The following is a 17,438-nucleotide window of genomic DNA, read 5'->3' on the forward strand; positions in this document are numbered from 1 at the left end:
CTCTTCCATATAAATCTATGAGTATGGTCCCGCGCCGCACGACAACCAGGTCGATCCCATCCATTTGTATTGGAAAGTTGTGTGAATTAAATAGTATATTAAATAGTAGTGAAAATGCGGAAGGAGTGAAAGTAAAATGTAAATATAGAAATCATTGCTGCGTAAAGAGAATATACACATATTAAATAGAGGCACACGGACAACAATCCTTAGGATCGCAAGATCAACCTGTTCGCGCGATCGACTTCTTTCTTTCAGGCTGCGCTCGTAAATTCGCATAAACGTACAAGTGATCTTTAACATTATACAATGCGTTGATCATATTCTCCGAGTTCGAAGTCGAGTGTGTTACTAAATCTTCCTTTGCGCTGTCTACTGCTGGACGAGACACAAACGAGCCGAACGAACAAATCGCTTCAATCGCAAAGACCGGCATGCCTTCGGTGAAACTAATTATTCGTTCGTGCTTGTTCGCACTCGTATGCTTAGCCTGGACTCGAGATACGCGCGAAGCGATTGCGAAATACGGATCTTTGTACTTTATGGGATACGTAACGTAAATCTTTCTGTCGCATTTGCTGAATTACTCTTTACATTGCATAAATATATTATGTAAGGATATTTTGGTAAAATTGAATCTTTCTAATCTATCGCCAACATATACACGCCATCCTATTAAAAATGTTAACAATGATCAACGAAATAACATTGGTCTCTCTGCTATGTAAGGTGTGCGAAAAAATTCATTCTCACGTCCGTATTCGCGGTCACGGGCAAGTTATCTGGAATAACAGATAATTATTGTCTATCATAAGCGCCTAAATGCTCTCAGGTAACCGATCTTCTGAAGATTGTTTCGCAAACACCACCAGTAACAAATGCACGAATATGATTTGCATCTCCATTTGTCGATTTCTCGTCGAAGGCACTTCGAAAATCCTCTGTTTTCTTTCGAATGGATGACGGATGATAATCATATTATGAGAACCAGATTGGAAGTCTCGAACTAGTTTCTTTCTCCGGTACTTAAGAAGAAGGTATTAAGTAAAATCTCAAATCATTTGCTTAGATGAATCGTGAGCTACATGTCTCGCAGTACGTAAAAATACTGACAAGACACGCTATATTTGTTCGATATTAGATTATTAAAAATGTAAATTTCACCGACGGATCGTTTCCAGTTTTATGTACTTTTAATATTATGTATCAACTTTGCTTCACGATCATATTTTTTTCAAATCTCATCGTATTCCATGCATCGCATTTCATGCGAAATGCATCGAATAATTACATTATAATATAACTATCAAAATTTATAGAAAAAAAATCGCTTGAGATTTATAGAAATATTCTTTGAATTTTCTTATGCACGTAAAAGAAAGGGAAAAAAACGAAGTACGAAATTTTCTAATTTTAAATATTCGAGCTATATATAATTCGAAATACAATTTGCTACTTATTGGAATGTACTTGCGATTTTTGAGAAACACATCTCGGAATGCTTTAGTCGTGAGATTTCTTTGGTGACATTGCCATACAATGCGATAAAGTGATAATAAAGATATTCTCACTTGTTTCTTAAGAATAGCAAACAAGAAATATGTAGTACGAGGGTGGGTTGAAAAGTTTTGAGCCTAACACAGAAACAATTTTATTTCGGCCAAGCTCACTTTTATTTTTCGACATAGTCTTCTTTTAAGTCGATACACTTAATCCAGCGATGCTCCAACCGCTTTAACCCGTCCAAAAAATAGTTGGCGTCTACTCTACAAAATAGGCATCTACGGATGCTATGACCCCCTCGTTCGATGAAAATTTCTGTTCTCCGAGCCAAACTTTGAGTTTAAGAAACGGGAAAAAAATCACTGGGGGCTAGATCTGGCGAATATGGAAGGTGGTCAATCAGTTAGAACTGCAATTCATGAATTTTGGCCATGGCGACAGCTGTAGTGTGAGACGGTGCGTTGTCTTGATGAAACAACACTTTCTTCTTGCTCAAATGCGGCCTTTTTTTGCAATTTCTGCCTTCAACTAGTCAAGTAATGATACGTAGTAGTTCCCCGTGATTCTTCTCTTCTTCTTCTTCTTCTTCTTCCTCTTAAATTACGCTTGAAGCCTGTTTTTTCGATTAATTCTTCTCTTGTGATGTCCAACTGTCCATCCATCTCTTTGGGGGTCTTCCTGGGGGTCTTCTGGATGTTGGTGTTCCTATCTCTTGCTGTTCTTGCTATTCTCTCTTCTCCCATTTTGGATACATGATCGTTTCATTCACGTCTTCCCACCTGACGATGTCTGGAACATCGCAGCTTTTCCTCATCGTCTCGTTGGGTACTCTGTCTCTGAGTGTCTTACTCTCCCTGATTGTTTTACTTTTTCCAAGATAGTCGATGAACGATTTTTTCAATGTTCTTGGTGGTGGTCGCGGTTGTTGGTCGCCCCAAACGCTCATCGTCAGTCAAGCTGGTACGACCACGTTTAACCTCAGCCGCCCATCTTTTCACGGTGGCAAATGATGGAGCAGAGTCTCCGTAAACAACGTTCAACTCTGCTTTAATTTGCTCAGGCGTATTGCTTTTTAAATGCAAGTATTTAATCACGGCAAAAAATGGCTGAAATTTTCAGAGGTATCCTTCAAAGCATGTACAGTCGCAGTACTGAAGTGGCGACGACAAGTAATGTCATCTTCATGTTAAGGCTCAAAACTTTTCGACCCACCCTCGTATGTATGTATATGTTTTTTAGAGAGTATGTGGTGTGTGTATGCGTGTCTAATGGATAGTAAAATAATATAAGTGACTCACGAGCCACAGAGCTCAAATCTTCGAGCGGCGTGAAAAACAGATCTATGCCACGACGCGCCGGTCCAGTGGTCTAATGTAACAAAAGGGACGCCGTCGCGTAGGTATAAAACTTTTGATATTATATATATAATTAATAAAGTTCGTGTATATATTTTCAGAAATTATATGTTTATGTAATATATTAAATAAACGTATATTCATATAATAAATACTGATTTGAAGAAAGCAATTGATAAAAATGTCTCTTCAATATCATTTGTACAAATCTATGAATCTACGAATATGATTTTGCTATAGATATCTTTGTTCAAATTGTCAAGAAGATTCATGTAATACGATTACAGTAATACAATTTGATTAACGTTACGCGTTTCGTAAGTCACTCTATATAAAATTATAGAATAATTTAAAGAATATGTTCACATAAAACAAATAAATAGGGATTAAATGTGCTATTTTCGAAGGCAGAAACTAGAAATTCAAAATGTTCCTGTTAAAGCGAACATAATGTTATACACACACTGCATGTAATCTTACGCAAATCTTGATAAATAGGTGAGAATATTAATATTATCATTTTTTCCTCGCACTATAAGTCTTGTGCAAAACAACTGCGGCGATATTATAGCGTAGCGATAGATTCTAGATGACAAATTATTTACGCCGTGCACAGTAAAACTGTGATCACGTGAGCTTACAAATCAAAGCAGCAGAGTTACGCGAGCTATTAACTACAATTTATCACCAATCCCCAGCAAGTAAAATTAAACCAATAACGCTCTTCTAAGTTCCTTAAGTAACCCAATATCTTACAAATAATAAATTGAAGCGCTTTGGCCCATAATCTCGCCGCGCATTTCTGAGTACGACTGTCCATTTCTTATCGTACAAGAAAGTTATAAAAAGTTAAGATTCAAGATTGGACGGCCATGTTTTGCGCTAATCGCGGCGTTAAATAAAAATGAGATTACGGGTATTAGTAAATGTAAAATGTATCATGCAAATTTCGAATCTATGTAAAATGCGAGGTAAACGGAAAAACCTCCTCTAGTAATTTGAGGTGTAATTAGTATAAAAGTATGACGGTTTAAACAAGTATTCAATATTTATCCGAAAAATATTTGTTCGAGTTTTGCAAGACTTTTAAAGGTCTTTTTACAAAACTATTTTCCGTGTAAATATGAGAAAACGGATATGTGTATGTCTCAAATCTCTCATTTTATAAAAGTGGTGTTAAATATTAGCAGATCTATAAGACGAGTCAATATTTCATATTATCATGTTATCAAGTTCTGTCATCAGTAAAATATGAAAAAAATGAACATTTTTACATTGGATTTAATATACGCAGCTTTTTAACTTTAACCCTCTGCATGTTAATTTATATCACTCGGATAAAGGTTCAATTGTTGAATGTTAAAATAAAAATAAGAGGAAAGGGAAAAAGTACCATTTAGAAATAATTAATCAAACTATTTGACTACAAAATAAAAAATATTTCATTAGATATTTCATTATACAGAATGATTGATCTTATTTCTCTTATTAGACTACCAAGAGTTTAGGCTAAAAATAGTATTTTTTCTAATTAATTCATTTATCTCACTTCAAAACCGGTAAGATGTCATGTTGTTCTCTTAAAATCACGTCAGTAGTCAAAATGAGTATTTAAATAAAGTACACAATTAACCGTAGAATTAAATACAGATAGAAGTTAAATTTTACAAACCACAGTTCAAGTTCAAGTTAAAACGTTAATTGCGATCCAGTTGTTTAAATCGCGATGTTGCGGCTCAAAGAGGGTCAAAGAAAAAAGCCGCGAATTCGAGGGGCTCTCAAGATCCCCCGAAGAGCTTGGACCTCGCATCTGTTCAATGCAGAGCGAGTGTCTTCATCCCTGCCTAAAGGGATGCTTAAGACGCTGAAGAGCCTTCGTCGTAGCCCATCTTCTGATGGTGCCGCTTAAAGTGCACGGTCAGATTTCCGCGTTGCCGCGCTTTGTACGGGCATTCCGGACACTGGAAGGCCGGCGGTTTGCCGCCGCACTCCACCGTCTCGTGGCGACGCATCGTGCTCTTCCACCGGTAGCCTTTGCCGCAAAAACGACAGCGGAACTTGCGCTGCTGCTCGTGCGACACACCGGCCATGAAGACGACGCTGAGGTCGTGCGGCCGCGGTAGCACCTCGAACGAATCCGGAAATACGACCTCGCGGGTAGACGCGGCGCGGCCGCCGCTGTTGTCGCCGCCGCTGCTGTCGTCGTAGCTGTTGTCACCACCGGTAACGTTGCTGTTGCTGGCACGTCTGTTCGCCATGGCAATGTTGGCCCGCGTCATCATCGTCGGTGCGGACGCACGGTAGCCCTTTTTCGTCGACGGTTGTTGCCGCTTAAGATCGGCACGCAGCAGGGTCAGTAGTGTGCCTGTAACAGGGACCCAGCGCCGGCGAGGGCGCGAAGGTGGTAAAGAGATTAAATCTTTGAGAAGAATACAGTGTTAGCTTGCTGGCTCGCTCGCCCGCTTGGTCCCGCGCGGTTACACGGCGGTCCTCGCAGCGTCACGCGGCATCGGGGGAAATGTGGGCTTCGTATGATGAATTATAACGTGGACTTCCGCCGATTCCGCGTGCCGAATACGTCGTTATTATCGTGATTCGCCTCGGTCAAGATCATACTTGCGATGCAGCAAAGTTATTCCGCTACTCTGTCAAGATTGTGTCAGATTTCTTGTATTAAGCAGACTCGATGTATATTTTGTTCGGTTGTTTCCGATAGGGAATTCTTAAAAATTGCAAACTAGTACCAAACTATTATATTCTTCGTAAAAGCTTTACCACGAGCATGATCTGACTCGGAGAGCGTAAAAGTGGCCGAACGATTCACTGGACGATGGCAAAATGCACGAGAAGGATAAGGAATGATAAAGAACATGGATGGGACCAAAGACATTTCTCCGAAGTGTGCTTCAATGCGATTGGTAGAGATCAGTGAGATTAAACCCGTAACCAGTTGCCCAACACACAATGTATCAGCCAATAGCCCGAAGATAAGTGCGCCCAGGATCAAATTTCGCCAAAAGATAACGTGGCTGCGTGAAGAGGCGTGAAATAAACTGCGTGAGGCGGGAATGATGGATAAGAGGAGAGGCTTCATTACATTTCAATCCATGAAGAGTATTCTTTCTGAAATATCTATTGAAGCTATTCTCACGGACAAGATATCCATCAAATCGATGGCAGATCTTTACTTCCGTGAATTACAGCCCCTCCTCATGCTCCAGCCTTTCCACCTCGAGTGAGAAGACACCAGTTTCCAACCCTCCAAACAAGATACCCAAGAACAAGATGCGACGACATAGAACGATCCCGCGTCGAACCACCAAGTCAAGATCGAAAGAAGAAACGATTATTTTTCGATGTACACTCGAAAATTTATATAATACAATACGGTATATAATGTTGATACACGTATACATGCATACGTGTATCTGTAAGAAAAGTATATATCGGCAACTATACATATGTATGCACATTATACATAAATTACGGAGTATCCGTGAAGGCGACAAATTGACAAAAATATTGTCTATTTATTTAATGGCATGAAGTAAATAACATGATCTGAACTCGGTCTGTCGATACTCGACAAATATTAGAGAACATTAGAGAAAGAAAACCTAGGAATCATCTTTCTTTAACTTCGTGTCTGTTTCTATCTCTCTATCTCGATGGAATCCCGTGTTCGAGGAGCATGTGCTTGGGCAGGCTTCTCTTCGTTAACAGTCTTGCTTGGCAGATCGGACATGTCAAATTCGTACTCTTGCCGCAGTCGTATTGCACGTGGCGATTCAGCGAGCTCTTATTTTTGTAACTGCGTTCGCAGTACATACAAGGAAATGGCTTCCTGACAACGATGGCGGGCCCAACAGCTCGACCTGAAACAAAATGTCCCAGAGGACGTTTTAGTGCTTGCTCTGATAACCTGCGAACGGCGATCGTAGGACACGTGCAGTAGGTGTCAGCTAACTGAGTTTTCTGAGGTAGAACGGTTGACCCGGGCCCTGCTGAACCAAAGATTTAGAATAAGGAAAGGAGATCCACTGCAGGAATACGTCCTAATAATCTGCCAAGCGTTAAAGTCCGGGCTCGGCGAATAATCTGTGAAACATTTTCGCGTTAATAATAACGTCTCGGCGGGAAACAATGATGATAGCGTAGAGAAGATGCGGAATTGGAAAGACGCTAGTGTTTTCCTGTTTCTTTATTTTGTTTTTATGATCACGTGTCTTGCTGAAAACTTAAAGGAGGCTTAGGGTAGAAATCTAATTTGATTACGATACATGTTAAAAACGCTAAAACATTAATACATGTTTGTTACATTACTTATCATCCTGATGGACGTTTAATACACATTAATCATGTCCATTAAGATGATAGTTGTATCACTTACACAGGGAGATACAGAGAATGGTATACACATTGTTCTATTTGTATAACAATTTGGGATTAGGAAACATTTGGTAATTATGTGGTTTCGCCCCGTAAAATCGGGAAAATCTTGGGAAAAACGATACAATTTAAGTTATTTCTGCACTTTCATGCATTACTGCGCATAAGAATGACGTGGGCGGAAAAAAAATTAAATCAATCAAATTTGATCAATGGCACACCACACTTTCGAATTCAGATCTTCGATCGAGATGAAATAAGTAATAACGAGGTATAAATTAACGATTAATAAAAATTAAGAGCTCCTAAAAATACTATCCTCATAGAATATATTCTATGCGTATATACATACGTATAAAATATATAATTCGTCTACTGTTATCAAATTATTTTTTCGTGATATATCAATCAAATTTGCGGGGAGAGGAGCATTAATAAAAATGCCATTTTGGTAATAAACGGTGACTTATCGGTGTTCATGTATTTACAGACAAAACACAAAATACAGCAACAGCGTAATCGTGCCACATTAAAACGAGATTTATTTTTATAAAAAAATATTCCGAGTATAACAATCAAGACAATTCGTGCTGTCGAAAACCATTCGTTCGACAGTTGAAATTACACATTCGCAATACAATACCAATTAAATCTTGGTATTGTACATCATCTTATACTGAATCTGACGAATACACTCGCTGTTGCCGGATGTGACGAGAATTGGCCAGCATTCTGGGCTCTCGCGCACGTGCCGGTGCAGCGATTTCTTCCACTTGTACGTTTTTGAGCAGGCCAGACAGGTATTGCTCTCTGAAAAAGAAAGCAACACGTAGGTTCGTCAGCGAATTTGATCAAGACGTGTGAGAAACATCAATGTTTTTCGGACAAGCGTGAACAGATCTCAATTAATTTTCGTGTTACCTGTGTTACCCATGTACATAACTTGATTTCTTTTGAAATGATATTTTTCGTGATATATTTTTCAGAGTGATTTTAATATAATGCTTAGCATAAAAATAGATTATTCGATTTAAAGTGTGTAGATTTACCGTTATGACAAAACTGTGTTTCCAGACCGACAAATAATCGACGCGCAGTTTACTAGGTTGAAGAAAAATTCACACAGAAATTATTATTAGGCTATTAAAATCCAGTCCGACCGAAAAATAACATCCTTTTCAACTAATTGTATTTGATCTCTCTTGTTTGACCAATAGATTCATTATACATAGATTGTATACAGGTAGATCGCAGAGTTAGTGACACAAATAAGAAATAATTAGTTTTTGTCGGATCGTTCAAACTCTTTTTACATATCGTTGCGGGATTATGCAAGTTTAATTGGGGGTGTCTTTATAAAGCGTGTTCTACAAAGAAACAAACTAATATTCTTTTAAATTAAAAGCACATTAGTAGATCATATTGGATAAGGTTAACAACTTGAATGATAAAAACGATATAATAAATCTGGATAATCGATAATATCGTGTTACTATTATGCTCACATAATCCCGCTTCCAGTACCGTTAAAAATAACATAATAGAAAAAGTTGTTTTTATATTTTTACCTCTTTAATTTGGCAATTAATACAAATTGTATGTTTGGTATCTCTATGATGAAATATAGCGGTATAAAAAAAAGGCATTATTTATCGCAAAAATAATCGTTAGCTCTTGATTCATTTCATTCAAGATGGAGATCTCGTAGGTTAAAAATATGGAGACACTCCTTTTACATATTATTTGGCACTTGAATCAAACGTGTGGAACAAAATTAAACATCTTGAAGCTTAAGAGTAATGGTGCGTCTCTGTTTTATATATGTACATCAGAATCTAGCATTTATTTACAAAGGCATTCGTGATATCATTGCGATATTCACGCGATCGCGTAAAAATTTACATTATTTTACAATTCGCGTCTTACGAAGATTATGCGGTTGCCAAAGGGTTGACGCGAAGTGCACTCTCTAAAAGTCAATCACTGGATTATCACTGAAAATGGTGAATATTCACTGTCAGTGATTAATAGATTTAGGTGGTCATAGAAAGATTATCAATCTCATATATTTAGAATTCAGCTTTGGTCTCGTTTCTGCCGTGTGGTTCTCCGAATCTGTCACCATCACCCCCACCGTCCATTTCCGGTGCTCTCAGCCTTGCTCAAAGCTGTGCTTCGTTCGCATGTGCTTCAACAGGTTGCAATGTAACTTCGTTTTCTTTGGACAATACAGGCATTGATATTTCGGCGGTTTCCCACATTCCTCCCTCATGTGTCTTGTCAACGAGCTGTAATACACGTAGATGTTTCCACATTTAGTGCAGACGTGCAGATTCTGACTGGCAGGGAGATGCAGGCCTGCAAAGAAAAATTACGTGCTCGGGTTATTTCAAATCGCTTGGGTTGACTATTCACTTGGATGGTCGCTAACATTCGCCAGGAATATTATTTCTTCGTGAATTATCTTGGAAAATTTGCAGAAAAATTATCAATTATATTTCTCGACTGTACTCTCGTTACGATTATTATTAAATGATATAAAGACAATTTCTAAAATGTTGCATAAAAATGAATCTTAGGCATTTTATCGAGCATAATCACGTAGTGCAGGAAATCATAATTAAATTATGAACAGAAAACGTAATAAAGATGATGTAAAATCGTAAATACTATTCTGCGAGATTTTCAGGCCTGTGTCAGAATTTTATTTATATTCGATTTTAATTTTGTTCGGAATTACTTCAATGATGTCTAAAAATTTCAAGTAGTTTAAAGTCGAATATCAACGACCAATTTTCTCATTGTTACCCGAGTATGTTAATGTTGGTCTCGTAAAAACACACTGGGGAAGACGTGCGCACATGAAAAGCCTAAAACTACGCACCTTCTATACTTTTACGTGTATTTCCTTCATATTTTTCTTGCAAATGATCCAGCCATTCCTATCGGCATAGACCGGGTTATATAATTGTTAAAGACGAAGACAGAATAAGCACGAAACAAATGACAAAGCGAAATATAAACTTGCGATAAACATAATCGAACTCTCTCATGCACTCATTAGTATTCCCTTATTATTAATCTTGGCATCACATGTTTACTACATCTTTGAACATTTTTGTCACTGTAGACAATTGTTTGTTTGCTATTTAATTAAGATCCCTGGTAACTTTTTGTATGCAAAGGAGTTCTCATTACGATGTTTTATAAAAGTGCTAAACATTGAATATGTGACTTTCTTTATTGAAAATCTTTGGATTTCTAAAAGTTTTTCTTAAATATTCGCTTTAATGCCCGTTCTGGATGATATTGAAAACAAGTGTAGCTAGTTAAGTTTTACAGTATGGTGAAAAAAAATATGCACAATCGTATCGATTGAATAAACAAATCACTCGCGGAATTTCATTAGTCTATAAAAGCAAAGGCGATTTTTCAGAAAAAAATTACTCTTAATTAATTAAAAAACTTAATTTAAAATAGAAAACGAACATATGTCGCAATAAATATAAGTAGTACATTAATATTCCATGTTTCAGAAAAATGTGTATTATAATTTCTACAATATTTTATCATCAAAAGATATCGCTTAACGATACTTTTGCTTTAGATAATTATTTAATATAATCTATTAACTTGCACATCTGTGTTAATAATAAACTCGGTTTTACACAGCAAATGCTGCTACAACCTATAAAATCTCATAAATTTTCCGCGCCACGAAGCACCGAAAATCCCTCGTACCATTTTTAACATTACAATTGTGAAGCACAATAAGTTTGAACACAAGTGTTACTTTTCATCGTTCACAACGTTGTACTGTAAACAAGTGTCACGTCTCGCCGTCGAACTTCAAGAGAGTTTCGTTTTGTTCGTAGAGAAACGGTATTAACGTGAACCGATCGCGAAGCGGACAAGAGAATAGTTTCTTCGGCAAACACTCGTCGAGATAAATCTTAGCAACCATGCTCCTTCTTCAGATGATTCAATAGATTGAACTTCATTGGCATGATGTTGCGACAGTACGGACAGGTATACAAGATTCTGCCGCATTCCTCTCGCACATGCCGGTTCAGGGCCATCCGCGACTTGTACGTTTTCTGGCATTCGCAGCACGTGTGGAAACCTGAAACGGAAGGAAGAAAGCCGTCTTGAATAACTGTCTCGACGCACACGTCACGACAATCAACAATGCTCTCGCCTCCACAAAAGCATTAGCATTGACATTAGCATTCTGCGTGCGCGGTATATATCCGATTTTTTTTTCCGTACCGGGTGGATCTTGAAATCCTATCAAATCCGTCGAGCGATCTGAAACAGAGAACGCATTCGATCATCCGTTAGTAACACCCTGAAAAATTGTGCTTGGAGGAGAACAAGAGCGACGTTGGTCGGTTCTGAAAGAAACGGTAACGATGGACAAAGGTTTTACATTGATAGAAATCAATCAAATTCTGCAAGAAGTATAATTACAAAAATATCTTTAATTAAAAGTAATTTAAAGTTTTTAAGTAGAAAAAAAGATTTGTTACCTCGTCAAAATAAGATTTGTGCTGTTATCATTAAGTGAAACTTCGAGGTTCCGCCAAACGACTTGGGACGAAAGTAAGATCGCCATAATAATCGCGTTGACTTGCTAATTGAAAATAAGATTATCCTTTCGCCTTTGATGCTTTTCTGACACTTTATTGTTGGTATTACGAAAATACATGCATTTATAAATACTACAGATTATACGGTATTTTTAGGATCATGTTTGTATAAGCGGGCCGGCACGACATTCCGTGCCGGCATAAAATTTTGAGATTGATGTATGCAGCGACAGAGAGAGAGAGAGAGGGGGGAGGAGTGGAGGGAGGGAGGGAGAGGGGGGGAGAATTGACAGTTTATAGTGTTGACAGCAATATCTATCATCAGATCTCAGTACCGATCCTCGGTGTGGGCAAACTATTCATTTATAGTATACTTTGTTCTTTCCAATGCTTGGCCTTTGATGCGGCGAGGTGAATATTTTCGACTCTTCCAAAGGTATATCACATCCCTTTGTTCACTAAAGAGATAAGCATTTATAAGTTTATGGTATTTTAAAGCACGATGCAAATGAGAGATAACGCATCCCCTAAGCCTTATTATTGTCATTCAGTCTTGTTTCCGTTATGGTTTATCATATTTAAACTACGCTACTTATTACACTGGAATTATCGTATGATATTTCTGCACATTTTGGTCGCACTGCTACGATACATAATTACATAATAAAGGGAGAAAAAAGGTATACTACAAATGACCATTTTATTTCTATATCATTTATAAATTTGTTTGCACCGTTCATCTGTGAGATCTGATTCCCTTCACGACAAATGCGCCGATCGCTGTTTATTAGCTAATAGAATATGTCGTACTATCCTATGATGACGACTCGGGAACTACCTCATCGCCTTCGCGGCGAGTTTAGGAAAAATATACTCTTCGGAGAAAATGCTTCCTCGAGATTTCTAATCGGAACTACATAGAAAACGGTCGTCGACGTCTCGAAACGAGTCGCTCATAGATCCTTGCATTTCGGAGCCGCAAAAATTCTCGAGAACAGTTTGACGGTCACGGCAGCGGCACACACGTGCCACAAAAAATCGTAACGACGACTAAGGCAATTTAATAATTCCTCCCCGATCTGGATCTGGCCGTAGGTCGTTTAAGTGTTCGGCGAAGTGACCTTAAAGTGTTGCTCTGCCTGATGAGCGTGCAGGATGAAAGCCTTGAAGGCGGCGAACGGGCACAGAGGACACTTGAATTGCGGTGGCTCGCATTTGTGTTTCAAATAGTTGCTCCACATCTTGTAGAACTTGCTGCACATAGTGCAAGTATAGCCGAGAACCTGATCGCCCATGTACATCTTCCGGTAAGCTGGAAACAGAGGGACCAAGTTAGTTGGTTGAGCGATAGCCGACTGCGCCGTTCAAGCCTCGCGAAAGAAAAATTCAACAAAAACAGCAGTATCAAGATAGAAACGATGAAAGCACTCGCGGCTGTCTAGAGCAACGACCAGTCTGACTTATGAGATGTAATCATTTCATATTTGTAGATACATAATTCTGGCTAATCTTCGGATGAAGATACAACGAAGAGAAGACTTCGAAACGTTCACATTCAATAGAAACAATGCGTCTATATCGAGAAATAACTTGTCTGTTGACATTTGCAAAAAGCATGGAATGTTTGAATTCAGTCTAAATTGAATTGAAATAAAACGTGAAAATAATCAAATTTATAATCAATTAAATCTCATAAATCAAACTAAGGATTCTGATTATCTCAGACGAATATTTCTTGCCATAAGAAGATCGGAAATTTGCTCTTTCCGAAAGCTTGTTGCGTCCCTTAGAATTTAAAAGCCATCCTAAAAATCAACGAAAGCTCGGAAAACTTTGCAAATAATTCACACAAGGACAACTACTCTATAAGTTTTAGAAGGAGCCTGACTCGGGATCGTAAGGATTAGAATTCAATTTACCAAGCCGCCAAACATGTTTCTATTAAAGCAATCATTGCTGAGATAATATATACAAACATTAATTCGCTTTTAGATATTTTAAGATTACGAAATTGCCACGAAACTTAACGACTACAGTTCACAAATTAAACTGGATAAAAAGAACTTTCGCGTTAACATATCTAACACTTAAACAATATTTCCTAGTTTGTATTACATTGCATTTTCTCTCGTTCGTTTTCTTCATTGAAGAATCTATAATTATATTCCAATACACAAATAAATTTCAAGAAGCAAAAGTCCTTTCAGGCTTTCCTGAAAAGTATGAAATGTCAGTTTTCGATGGTTTGATGGGCAATTACAAAGTGCTTCTTATATCTAAACGTATATTATTTTCAGTATTTCATACGCAAATCAGTTATAGTTGAAAACTTAAAAATGTACATTTATTGAACGCGTATATAGATACATAGAGCCGAGTTTAATTTTATATTTTCTACGATTAATTTTGTCCTAAATCTGCATAAACATTACACAGTAATTTATTGTAGATAAAAATCCAAAACGATTCATTTTCGTCGTTCAAGAGTAACGAGTACATTCTGATTTTTTCAAAATTGTTTAATATAATTTGCGAATACGCAGACTGCCTAAGGAAAAATTGAAAAACAAAAATACCAAATAGCTATATATCATAATATCTTCTATGTTTAATTCTTTTCTACTAATTTGCTATCTCATCCATTTTACGTTCAAAACTATACCCCACTTTCTTTTCTTTCAGCTTCTTCTTGGCAAATTCTCAATTCTTTTATTTCCGTGATCCAGATTGTATTTTCCGATTTTACTCATTTTATTGTGTAAAGTATACCTGAGGGACGAATATTTTTTATAAAATTATTACTTGTCGATACATTTCGTAATGCACATGTCTTATTGTTAATAATATATTACGAATACACTTAACGTAGATTTCAAAGTATCACTGAAAACGATAAAAGCGAAAAACGCAACAAAACAATAGATATTATACCTGCTATAAAAAGAACCTTCAGTTTATTCCACGTTTAACATTACATAATCACACATCTATAATATAGTCATGTATACACAATTACATGATATGGTTATAACTTATAAATCACATAATAATCATATAAATTTGATAAAGTTTTGACGAAACATTACGAAAAGTTTTAAAGAATAAATTCTTTGATACATTTTTCAGAAAATAATAATAACGATATATTGAATAAATTGAAATCAGTAACTCCATAACACATAGATATACTAACGTACTTAACAAAATTCTTTCAAAAACCCATAATTCCATAAATATATTGCAGTCTTTCGATAATAAAACTCAAAACGCTTTATAAAAAAAGAATGCGACAGTAATACTAGAGACTGTCGACTTGAATACCAACTAGAGAATATTACAATAATAATATAACGATTAAATTAATTACTAATATTGATATCATTAATGTAACCTGCATGCAGATTACAAGTCGTTTTGTCGATTAAATATATAGTAAGATCTTTTATGGATCTAAAAATGGGAAAATTATAGCATTATAGAAAAATTATGGCATTCGATAATTAAAAGATTAGAGGCAACGTCACGTCATAGAACGAAAAAGCTGCTTTGTATTTATTTATATAATCCTGAAACTTCTGTTTCAAATTTAATGTACGAGAAGATCAATTTCGAAGTCACGCGAAGAATGCTTGCGCGACCAAATAAAATGTATTGTACTTCCACGTGTCGAGCCTCCACTCATCTGTGAATAGCAAAATTAAATCTTATATTGAAAAGGAAATCATTTTTATCACAACGTTCAAAACTGGTTCGATAGCGTTACGAGAGCTGGTCAAATCTAATTAAGGAAGCGATTGTAATTGGTGTTGTGATGCTTCTTCTTGTGTTTGTCCATGCACCACTTGTGGGGGCTTTTGTACGAGCATATGTCACAACTGAACCTTGGCTTTGCGTTCACGCACTCGAACTTTCGGTGCCTCCAGAGAGATCTTTTCACTGCGTAACTTTTGCCGCAATCCGCGCATACGTAAGTCCTCTCGCGCGTTTGGTAGATGGTACTTTCTCGATGCTGATACTGCGTATCGCCGACGTCGTATCCGTGAGTCCTTTTGTGCCACAATGCTGAAACACCAATGTCAGATTCGTTAATAAGAGCAACTGGCGACGTCAGGCACAAGTGTATCCAGGTTGAATATTAATTCTGAAAGCAATGTTACTTCTGAAATAAAATTTGACAAACGATATCGATATAGCGTCGCCGGTATCGTTCGAAAGAATTTGTCATTTTTGCTGAGACGGAAATCGCCAGGAGTGCGAAAGCTAGTTGTAGTAAAAAATTAATTTTAGAAGGCGTTTGCGCAATGCCTTTTCCTGTACCTGAGAAACACCACTTGTACGGGCGAACCTCACAGATAAATGTCGGCCTCACACTTTCACACATTCGAACTTCTGATGTCTCAAGAGTTTTATCTTCAACGTATAACCCTTGCCGCACTTAGGGCAGACGTAAATCTGCTTGCGTATTATATTAACAGGTTTCTCTTGTCTTTGTAACGCCGTGCCTCTGCCGATGTTGCATCTACGAATTTTCTTGTGAAGAGAGGAGTATGTGTGCCATAACAAGGCTGAAACAATAACGTCAAGAATTGGTTAATAGTAGTAATCTGCTAGCACCAAGTCGCAATCACTTTACACCATATGTAATTAATTTATTAAAATTTTAACAAAAATATCGCGTGTGCGTACATAAGCTAAAGTAATAATAATTAAAATAATTACGTAATAATAGTAGAAAATCATTCTAGTTCTAATAATTTTAATAAAATTATTTTAAAAAATTTCGGGATTATTAAAATTTCATTTAAATCTTAAAAATTATAATTCTATTCTACATATTACGAGAAATAAATATAGAATAAGAAAAATAAAATTGTACTTCTAATATATAAAATACATTTTCTCTAATTGTATTGAATCAGACACATGGCTTCCCTTGCATGCAATTTTAATATTTATTTGTAAGGATTAATTTCATTTCATAATGCACATAAAACGTTTCAAAGTATATTGACTTCATCCTTAATGACATTTGAATATTAATGAAGGATTAGATATACCACAAATTTCTCATATAAAATTATTCTATTATATTTTCCATTACATTTACATTTCTAATAAATATTTCGAACTATTCAAAATTAAATAGGAAAATTAAATACAATGTAATGTAAATTACACATTATTTTTAATGTACGATCCTACTTCGCGGTTTCTAATCTTACATTTAAAAAATTTTCTATGCGTGTAAAATAAACTAAAGTAGAACTTACAAAAGAAATTTGAACATTAAATATGCGCGTGCCCCGAAGCAGAGGTGGAAATAGAAAATTTGATAGGAAGAAAATAATTGGCACATATTTTACAATTGTCAATTTGTATTTATCATCAATTTAACACAATTATGATTATTAGCATCAATAAAGACACGTCAATGAAAACAAGTTCGACATGCAATTATTAAGATTTTTATGTTTTCACATTTTATAACTTGCCCATTATAGAATTACAGCTTTATTATAAGAGCAATAATCCAAAGCGCATTTTTTTTTATGTAGGCTTAATTGCCTATGTCATTGAAATTCTAAAAGACTTTCTGATTATT

The 17,438-nt window shown here is 36.5% G+C and overlaps 3 protein-coding genes across 3 annotated transcripts; all 3 read right to left on the minus strand.

The window, feature by feature from the left end:
- Nucleotides 1-4,714: 4,714 nt before the first annotated feature.
- On the minus strand, nucleotides 4,715-5,137 carry LOC105570111 (zinc finger protein 524-like). Its single transcript, XM_012027076.1, has one exon. It carries the CDS (start codon nucleotides 5,135-5,137, stop codon nucleotides 4,715-4,717), a length of 423 nt encoding a protein of 140 aa, XP_011882466.1.
- Nucleotides 5,138-8,447: 3,310 nt separating this feature from the next.
- On the minus strand, nucleotides 8,448-11,202 carry LOC105570010 (zinc finger X-chromosomal protein-like). Its single transcript, XM_012026917.1, has 2 exons — nucleotides 11,041-11,202; nucleotides 8,448-9,605 (listed from the first exon to the last, which is right to left on the minus strand). Exons 1-2 carry the CDS (start codon nucleotides 11,045-11,047, stop codon nucleotides 9,400-9,402), a joined length of 213 nt encoding a protein of 70 aa, XP_011882307.1. The 5' UTR covers nucleotides 11,048-11,202; the 3' UTR covers nucleotides 8,448-9,399.
- A 4,412-nt stretch (nucleotides 11,203-15,614) lies between these two features.
- Nucleotides 15,615-17,332, minus strand: LOC105570112 (zinc finger protein 629-like). The gene is made up of 3 exons (XM_012027077.1): nucleotides 17,329-17,332; nucleotides 16,216-16,401; nucleotides 15,615-15,898 (listed from the first exon to the last, which is right to left on the minus strand). The coding sequence occupies exons 1-3, from the start codon at nucleotides 17,330-17,332 to the stop codon at nucleotides 15,615-15,617; spliced, it is 474 nt and encodes a 157-aa protein (XP_011882467.1).
- Between the last annotated feature and the right edge of the window lie 106 nt (nucleotides 17,333-17,438).

This window comes from Vollenhovia emeryi, unplaced genomic scaffold (genome assembly GCF_000949405.1).
Source record: "Vollenhovia emeryi isolate VEMERY1.0 unplaced genomic scaffold, V.emery_V1.0 DF939122.1, whole genome shotgun sequence".
Classification (NCBI taxonomy): domain Eukaryota; kingdom Metazoa; phylum Arthropoda; class Insecta; order Hymenoptera; family Formicidae; genus Vollenhovia; species Vollenhovia emeryi.

Excerpts from the sequence above, each read along its gene's own strand:
- LOC105570111 (XM_012027076.1), bottom strand. The coding sequence starts at position 5,137 with ATGACGCGGGCCAACATTGCCATGGCGAACAGACGTGCCAGCAACAGC.
- LOC105570112 (XM_012027077.1), bottom strand. Across the intron at positions 15,899-16,215 it reads GAGACATCAGAAGTTCGAAT|CATTGTGGCACAAAAGGACT; the intron begins GTGTGAAAGTGT and ends TTGGTGTTTCAG.